Source organism: Diabrotica virgifera, chromosome 1 (assembly GCF_917563875.1).
Source record: "Diabrotica virgifera virgifera chromosome 1, PGI_DIABVI_V3a".
Lineage (NCBI taxonomy): Eukaryota > Metazoa > Arthropoda > Insecta > Coleoptera > Chrysomelidae > Diabrotica > Diabrotica virgifera.
The window spans coordinates 301,841,040-301,851,125 of NC_065443.1; the positions used below are offsets into that span (position 1 = coordinate 301,841,040).

General features: G+C 33.4%; 1 protein-coding gene across 1 annotated transcript; it reads right to left on the reverse strand.

Moving 5' to 3' along the window:
- Positions 1-292: 292 nt before the first annotated feature.
- LOC114340787 (facilitated trehalose transporter Tret1) lies at positions 293-9,568 on the reverse strand. The gene is made up of 2 exons (XM_028291557.2): positions 9,245-9,568; positions 293-1,670 (listed from the first exon to the last, which is right to left on the reverse strand). The coding sequence occupies exons 1-2, from the start codon at positions 9,351-9,353 to the stop codon at positions 352-354; spliced, it is 1,428 nt and encodes a 475-aa protein (XP_028147358.1). The 5' UTR covers positions 9,354-9,568; the 3' UTR covers positions 293-351.
- Positions 9,569-10,086: the final 518 nt, after the last annotated feature.

Below are 10,086 nucleotides of genomic sequence, written 5' to 3' on the forward strand. Positions count from 1 at the left end.
CCCTTTCAGTTTGTCTTGTTCATTAACTATATTTCCTTGTTTATCAAGTAAATTACTTGTAGTTGGCCAGTTATTTCTTGCACATTTTTGTACATATTAAACGTACTATTATTTTTCGGCAGTTTTTCTATTTCAAGACATCCACCTCTAGGAGATTCGTACTTAGTAATTGCTGTCTAGTTTCGTTCCTTCATATATTGTAGTTCCTTCATATATTGTATTGTAGTAAGTGTATAAATCGTTTTGTTTACTTATACCTCTATTATAGTTCTCCCTAAATTATATTAATAAAACACAGAAAGAATATATATTAAAGAAAATAATTAAAAAAAAGTGTTTATATCATCACAATCATTTTGTTGTCTTCAAAGTCATCTGAATCTCTTCCAAAGTCTTTCCCTTAGTATCAGGAATCACGAAGAAAGACGATATGGATGACAAAACGGTACATACACCAAAGAATAAAAATGGAGCATAATAACCCACAGAGGTGTTGAGCAAATTGAATATACCGCTGGTCATGAAGACTCCACCAGCCATAGCAATCATGAGGACAGTAAGACCTTTGGCTTTGACGCTAGAAGAAAAAAGCTCCCCTAACATTAAAGTTGGTATCACAGTTACGCCAAAAGAAGTAACTACTTGGTAGCTGACAAGGGCGGTAATTGGTAGCCAAGACAAAGAAGCTGTATCTACTGAAGGCACCATTTGATCTAAGTAAAAATATATGGATATAACGAACAAAACAACGCTACAAGGTACTAAAGAGAACGCATATAGACGTTTTCTGCTAAATTTATCTATCACAAAAGTAACTACTATGATATTTAAAATTAGACACAGAGCGGAAAAAATCATGGAAGCAACTCTTGGACTAACCAAACCGCCTGCCTTTTGGAAAATGAATTGGGTGTATTGGTTAAACACTGGTATTCCACAAAACTGTTGGGACCATCTTAAGAAAAACCCAGCTAGAAGAGCCTTGCGATTGCTTTGTATAGACACCAAATCCTTCCATGTCCCCGACTCCGATAGTTGTCGCTCAACGTCATGTTTTAATTGATTAAACTCAGGATCAACATTATTCTTCCGTGTTAAAAATTTTAAAGAGGATTTGGCTGCTTCGTAATCTTTCTTCATTAAATAGTAGTATGGTGATTCTGGCATAAACAAAAAGATCACGAAAAACAAAATTGGTAACGGAAGAAAGATATAGGACGTTGTCGGGATGTCGCAGTAGCTACCTACCACATTGATAGCGAACTGCCCCATATAGAGACCACTAGCAAGCGTATTTCCCCAAACTCCTCTAACCTTAGGCGACGCTACTTCCCCTATATACATTGGCAAGGCTGACCAAAGGAAAGCATCTCCAATACCAGCGAAAACCCTTGCTGCGTAAAACACATAGATGTGTCTTCCAAAAGCCGATAATAATAAATTAATAACGTGAGGTACAGCGAGGAAAAGAAGCACCTTCTTCCTTCCAATCATGTCGCAAAGATTGGAGATCAGGAAGCCGGTTATTATCAGAGCTACTGGTTGGATTATCGGAAAGTTAGCAGCTTCTTCTTCTGATATATCATAATCCACTTTATTTTGTACGATCTTGACTATGAACGGAGATGTCCATGAAAAAATTACCCCGTCTGTGAATGCTCCTAATCCACCTGAAATATAATATTTTAATTATAACATCTAAAAAAAGTAATTTTTTTAAAATCTATAAACATAAAAATATTGCTAGTTCATAACTAATTCAAAGAAATTGTGAAAGAAAATACGAGGATGGAACGGGACATAGAAAAAGCACAGAATAAGGACATGAATGAATATACAGGTGATAACACAGAGAGAAAGAAACGACGTTTAAAGGGCAACATAATCAGAAACAAGGATAAGACCGTTTTAAAAATAATAAGTTTTTTGTAAAAGGTATATATTAAAATACCCTAAATAAGGGTCACAATACAAAACGTTTTCGGATTAAGGAATCCGTTTAAAAGCCAAAAATTGCGTGCCTGAGGCACCAAAATGTATTGGGTAAAAACCCTTTAAATGTAAATGATATGGTTGTTTTATATATTTATATAAAGATTATCTGATGTTAAAGATATACCTGGATGTTACACAGGGCAACACAGGACTCTTCCCACGTGGTTGGAATTTTTTTGAAGAAAACCTCACATATTGGATTTCAATGGCCAACTATAATGAAATCCAATATGTGAGGTTTTCTCCAAAAAAATTCCAACCACGTGGGAAGAGTCCTGTGTTGCCCTGGGTAACATCCAGGCATACCTTTAACATCAGATGATCTTTATATAAATATGTAAAACAACCATATCATTTACATTTAAAGGAGTTTTACCCAATACATTTTGGTGGCTCAGGCACTTAATTTTTGGCTTTTAAACACTGATGATGGATTCCTTAATCCGAAAACGTTTTGTATTGTGACCCTTATTTAGGGTATTTTAATATATACCTTTTACAAGAAACTTGGTATTTTTGTGATTTATGGTATACAGCCAGCTACACGAAGTTTATTTTCCTCGTGGATTTCGTTTTAAAAATGGCAACATAGAATGTAAGAACCATAAACGGGAAAGAAAGAGGCCTGGGGAAAGAAATAGAAGATAAGAAGGATGGTGTACTAGCTGTAACAGAAACAAACAAAACGAAGAGGAACCAACATTGTTTGAGGAACCAGTGGAGTAGAAGAGAAAATGAGAGCTCAGTAAGGGGTAGCATGCAAAGCAAAGAAAAATATCATGAATGAAGTTATGAACTGGAAATATCCCAATGAGCATAATAGATATAGAGATGTTCTCAAAGGAAGCAATTAAAACCCTCATTATATTCCATGGCCCTGATGAGGATGCAACAAAAATAAAAAGAATGCGTTTTAGGACAAACTACAAGGACTAATAAATGATTGTACAAAGAAAATAGTAATCAAAAATAAATAACCATTTTCAATTTCGTTGCAAAACGAAAACACAGCCGAACCATATTCTAGTCCAATCAGAGAGTGCTGCAAGCACCCCTACCGGTTTCGAAACTTATTATTCTCTCATCAGGAGGCACATATGCTGCTCTCCCTGATCCAACCAAAACAAACCCCAGCGTGCAGTCCCGGATTGCAACGAACGAAATGGCATAGATGCCCTAGCGGCAACTGCTAGCAAAAAGACTAAGTTTTCACTCTAATGGCACATAAAACAACATAATGCTATTCTACATCCCACCAGAATGAAAACAATGGGAACCTTCTCTAGTTACACCTCCGAGGCTTCTACAAAATAGTAATCATGTCATAGGACCATACGGAGAGGACTAAATCTACAATAATGGAAAACTATTATTTCTTCTTCTTCTTCTTTTTGTATAGACATGCCTCTGCCTGTTTTTTCAATGTGCCTCTAGTAAGTTGTCGTTCCATCGTTTTCGTGGTGTTCCCACTGATCGTCTTCCTATTGGGGAACCGTCTCTCGCTGTCCTGACTATCCTATTTGTTGTCATTCGGCTTATGTGGTCATTCCATTCTATTCTTCTGTTTCTTACCCAGTTATTAATGTTATACACCTTGCATCTCCATCGTATATCTGTACTTCTAGCTCTGTCCCATAGAGTCTTACCATCGATTTTTCGAAGGGTTTTCATCTCCGATGTTTCGAGCAATCTTTTTGTCCTCTTTGCGTCGGGTCGTGTCTCTGCCGCGTATGTCACTATTGGTCTGATGACTGTTTTGTAAATTCTCCCTTTAATTTCTTTTTCGATATTTTTATTTCTCCATATTGTGTCATTCAGGCAACCTGCGGCTCTGTTTGCTCTATTCACTTGATCTTCCACTTCTGTTTCGAGCCTTCCGTAGCAAGATAGTGTGATGAGCTAGATAGTACTTAAACTCCATCACTTGTTCTATTATCTGACCTTCTAACTCCAATTTACATCTTATTGGATCTGCTGTTATAACCATGCATTTTGTCTTTTGTGAGGTGCAGCATACGTTGTAAATCATCTTCACTTTGAGAGATTAGTATTGCATCGTCCGCATAGCAGATTATTTTAAGTTGTTTTTCTCCCATTTGGTATCCTTTTTTAGTTCTTACTTTTTATTATTTCGTCCATGATCAGGTTGAACAATAAAGGACTCAAGGAATCCCCCTGTCTTATACCATTGCCGGCTTCAATTGGGTCAGTTAATTCATCGTCCACTTTTACTTTTATTGTGTTGTTCTGGTAGATGTTTTCGTTCGTTTTAATTATTCCTAGAGGTACCTCTCCCGAGTATAACAAATGGATAACGTCCTTTAATATGACCCTGTCAAATGCTTTCTTAAGGTCCACGAAACATAAATATGTCGGTTTGTTGTATTCCAACAATTTCTCTTGAACGTGCTTCATTATAAATATAGCGTCAGTGCATGACCTTCCCGACTAAAACCTTGTTGTTCTTCTGCTAATGTTATAATTTCATTCAATTTGTTTGTTATCACTTTGGCTGTTCATTTTTATGTTGTGTTTAATAAGTTAATTCCTCTGTAATTCTCCGGGTACGATTTGTCTCCTTTTTTGAAGAGAGGTATTAGGATGCTTGATCTCCATTCTTGTGGTATTCTGTTTTGTTCTATTATTTTTTGTATTAGTTTTAATAGTTGTTTAGTTATATCTTGTCCTCCATACTTTAGGAGTTCGTTCGATATTCTGTTCTCTCCAGGAGATTTTCTATTTTTTAATTTTCTTAATGCTTACCTCTCCCTCCTCGATGTTTATTTCTTCGTTTGTTGTAACTCCAGGTGTTGGTGGTTCATTATCGTCGCCTTTAGCAAATAGAGATCGGATGTAGTCGAAAAACCATTACATATTCTGTCTAGGCAATAACCTGATGACCATTACATATTTCTAACACAAAAAGATACAGATCGCAAGAGAAATCATATCAAGGAACGAACAATCAAGTATTGACGATACTACGAGTATACTCAAAACTAATAAAAACGAGCTGGATAGGAGGCGTAAGGTTGAGAAGAATCTATGAAATAGGCAGTGATTCAGTGATCCTACTGGAAACTACATTTAATAGCAAATAAATAGAAATACAGAGCACAGAAGACTAGAATAAAAATACAAGAACATAATAATTAAAATATTTAACAATAACAATTAACACAATTTAACTTAACAAATGATTAACTTAAAAAACAACATTTTTGTTTAATTTAGTAATATTTTGTATTTTTATAACGACGTCCGAAGTGGAAGTCGAAACATGAATAAAATCATTTTTTAAGTTAAATTGTGGCTTTTTTACCAGTTAGAATAGTAAATCAAATAATTAAAATATACAAAATTAGGGAAGAAACAACCAAAATTAGATGTAAGGAAGTAGAAAAGGAAATGAACAAAAAAAGGAGAAATGAAAGAAGAAAAATGGAAAAATTTAGAGATGCTGTAATAAATACAGGAAAACTAGTATGTTGGAACAAAAGAAATGACAAAAAAAAAGAATGTGTGTGTACTTTGTACGCACGTAAGAAGTTATGCTTCTATTATTATGATTTCAACGAAATTAATATACTTAACAGGTTATTTATATTTTATTTAAATATTAAACTAACTTTCTTTACCTACCACTTTTAAAATTTTTTTATTAAAACAATACCAAAAATATAAAAAAAAGAATATGAATTGTCCGGGATTTGAACCCGAGACCTCTTGATCTCCGGTCACACGCTGTACCACTGAGCTATATCCCTTTTGCTTTGACAGGTTACAAGATTTCTCATACATACTGACCAAGTGAAGTATACAAAAATACTTTAAATAATATACTTACTATTATTATAAAATATCTTATTCCCGAGGAAGACAATTCCAAAGACACAAAAATTATAATAAATAATACATTTACTAAGGACACTAATATTTCTTTTTATATGATATAATATGAAAAATCAATGGGAAAATCCCAATAGTTGGCTGTATACCATAGTTTAAAAACCAATACAGAAGTAAAAACTTCGAGATGTATTCTGGTATAAAATCGTTTATTTAAAGCTATAACATGTCATGGATTGCAGAACGTTTTCGTTCTAAACAGAACATCTTCAGTGCCTAGAATGAAGTATTTCCACGTTAGTTTAAAGCAAAAGTTAAAACTGTGACTGTTAAAATGAAAAATGTGGGAATACTTACATCCTGCCGAGTATTTTGAAACTAGCACACTGTAAATAGTGTTAAAATCATCGTATATGGTTTACATAATGTAATATATTAAAATGTTATGACTACAAGTCGATGTTGATAGATAAAGTGGAACACATGCTAAAAGGGTGCCATGGTTCCCTGCTCGAAGATGCTAGGTACTTGCCAATTCAATGGGCACAGACCAACTGAGAAATTAGGAAGTGGATATACAATTTGACAAGGGTGACATGACATGACAAGATAAAGCCAATTTTTGGTTAAAGTTTCATTTGATTTTGGATTTTTTAATAAAATGCAAAGGTTTGTCTGCAAAAATAATTTAAATTATTTGAATAATAAAATCTACTGTAAAGTTTAAATTAGCAACTCTCTATTCCAGAATAACTTATAGATTCATTAAATTTAATGCAGATATATTTCATGGTTTAAGTTGTGACGTCATCGGATGTGAAATGACGAGATGAAAGTTGAGTTTTGTTGAAACAAGGAAATACACTACATACTAAAAGATAATTAGACTTGCGTGGAAAAACAAAGCTAAACAAACCGAAAAAACCAGAATTTAAGAGTATTTTTATGTGATGAACTGTTGGTTGCCTAACAAGGCAAGCAGGCAACAGGTTGAAGGTAAACGGTAGAATATTTTCTCGCAATATTCTACCGTTTACCTTCAACCTGTTGCCTGCTTGCCTTGTTAGGCAACCAACAGTTCATCACATAAAAATACTCTTAAATTCTGGTTTTTTCGGTTTGTTTAGCTTTGTTTTTCCACGCAAGTCTAATTATCTTTTATTATGTAGTGTATTTCCTTGCTTCAACAAAACTCAACTTTCATCTCGTCATTTCACATCCGATGACGTCACAACTTAAACCATGAAATATATCTGCATTAAATTTAATGAATCTATAAGTTATTCTGGAATAGAGAGTTGCTAATTTAAACTTTACAGTAGATTTTTTTATTCAAATAATTTAAATTATTTTTGCAGACAAACCTTTGCATTTTATTAAAAAATCCAAAATCAAATGAAACTTTAACCAAAAATTGGCTTTATCTTGTCATGTCATGTCACCCTTGTCAAATTGTATATCCACTTCCTAATTTCTCAGTTGGTCTGTGCCCATTGAATTGGCAATTACCTAGCATCTTCGAGCAGGGAACTATGGCACCCTTTTAGCATGTGTTCCACTTTATCTATCAACATCGACTTGTAGTCATATCATTTTAATACATTACATTATGTAAACCATATACTATGATGTTAACACTATTTACAGTGTGCTAGTTTCAAAATACTCGGCAGGATGTAAGTATTCCCACATTTTTCATTTTAACAGTCACAGTTTTAACCTTTTGCTTTAAACTAACGTGGAAATACTTCATTCTAGGCACTGAAGATGTTCTGTTTAGAACGAAAACGTTCTGCAATCCATGACATTTTATAGTTTTAAATAAACGATTTTATACCAGAATACATCTCGAAGTTTTTACTTCTGTATTGATATAATATTACTTATTTGCGCGGACAGCGCTGATACATATATAATATCTTGAAAGATTAGCAACGAACTACATACTGTCTGTGCGCATGCGCCCGGCATGTGATAAAATTTCACTCTCGATCGTAAAGAAGTATAACTTCAAAAAAAGAAACGGACACCATGGTGGAATGAGGTGGTAAAAATCGAAATAAAAAAAGAATGTGTGTGTACTTTGTACGCACGTAAGAAGTTATACTTCTATTATATGATTTCTTAAAAATAAATATACTTTAAACAGTTTGTTTTAATTTTTTTTAAACACCAAACTAATTTTGTGCTAACCGCTTTCAAAAAAATAAAAAAAGTATAGGATTGCTCCGGATTCGAACTCAAGACCTCTCGATCTCTAGCCGAATGCTATACCAAATACCCTACGAGGACTGTGTCTGTGTCGGTTCGGACGTACCTAATGACAATTCACGGTAACAAACAGACAAGGTGAAGTATAATAAATATACAATAAAATGTTTTAATAATACTCATCTTACTCCTGAGGAAGACAAATCCAAAGACACAAAAATTATAATAAATATATTTACTAAAAACACTAATAATATATTCTTTTCACACCTTTTCTTGCACTGATATATTTATACATAACTAGAAAGATTTAGCAACTAAACGCCATACTGTCTGTGTGCGCATGCGCGCAGTATTATGAAATTTTACTCTCAATCGCGCCTAAAGAAGTATAACTTTGAAAAAGTAAAAATGAAAGAAAGAATACTTACAAGAAAACTTACAAGAATGCTTATAATACAAGAATAACAGTTGAAAAATAGTCAAAAATGTGAAAAAGAAAAGCTGGGACAAGTTTGAAGAAAAAATGGACGAAAACAGTAAATAAAAAGTAAATTTGTTATATAGAACACTGAGAAACCTAAAAAGCAACAAAAATTAGGCAAAAAGTAACAAGGATGTAATGGAAAGATGGAGAGAACATCTCGAACAACTGTTGAACGGAGAGCAAAGAAAATCAAAGGAAAATGAAAACGACGTAATTGGTGAATCACAGGAAAACACAGGGGAAACAGAAGCTATACAGGGTAGGAGGAAGAACTAGAGTAAGCAATAGGAAAGATAAAGAATGGAAAAGCTCCTCGGAGCAATGAAGTTAATCAAGAGGAAAAATATATAAGAATTTAGGATGCCCATCCTAAACCTAATATGGAAGAAAAAATATCGCCTAAAAATTGGTCAAATTCAATAATTTTACCAGTACATAAGAAGGGAAACACAATAGACGGTCAGAACTATAGAGGCATATCCCTAATGTGTGTAGTAGAAAAATTATACGAAATAATAATAGAAAGAGAAATCAGGATAGAAATAGAACATAAAATAGAGGACGTACAAAGCTTGTTCAGAAAAGGACATATTTATACAAGACCATATATTTACTATATTTGATACCAGTAAAAAGTGAACATTGCAACGACATACTAAACAGTACTTTGTTCTGCTACAAGAGGAAAAATAAGAAACGTACCTGCCAAAATAGCCAGTATTTGGGGCCAAACCGTCTCTTCTTCATTTTTCTCATTTAAATCACTATTTGAAACATTCTTATTAGTACTTTCCACGTGCTTATCAATCATCGCTATTGTGCTAACGAACTAACAAATCAATTAGTAATTTATTAAGACCTATTATTTTGAACAACTCGTTAATTACACTAAAATTTAAATATTTATACATTTTTTTGAAAAGTATTTGTGCATATTATTATTAGAGAGTTATCTGTTAGAATGTCTATTTATATATGTATTTGCAGCAGCTTAGTGAAGTCGTAGAACTATTTACAATTACGCTTCTCAATTAAATATGTACACTTGATAATGAAATTGTTTTGAACGGTTCATCTAATTGACGTAACACGATCCTTTAAGAAAAAATTATTTAGTCTTACTAGATCAGGGCATTTAGAAAATACAAATCGTTTTTGAAATACAGCACCTTAGTCCGTTCTTTAACAGCAAAATATTGCAAAACCTCTAAATAATAAAGAACCGCTTGGATTGGCATGAAATTTGGCATACACCTAGCTAGCAAGTTAAAGAAAAAAGTTATATTGTGCCGATATGTGCTTTTGCCCTGGGGGTGGTTTTCACCCCCTCTTGGGGATGAAAAAATATTCGTCCAAAGTAAGTCCGGAAATGGATAAACTGACTAATTTTAAGTAACTTTTGTTCTATAGAGTTTTTCCACTAAGTCAATACTTTTCGAGTTATTTGCCAGTAAATATCTTCATTTTTTCAACAAAATAACCACGCTTTTAGACGGTTTTTCGCAAATAACTCAAATAGTAAGTATTTTGTCGAAAAAACATTA

Excerpts from the sequence above, each read along its gene's own strand:
- LOC114340787 (XM_028291557.2), bottom strand. The coding sequence starts at position 9,353 with ATGATTGATAAGCACGTGGAAAGTACTAATAAGAATGTTTCAAATAGT. Across the intron at positions 1,671-9,244 it reads AATACTGGCTATTTTGGCAG|GTGGATTAGGAGCATTCACA; the intron begins GTACGTTTCTTA and ends ATTATATTTCAG.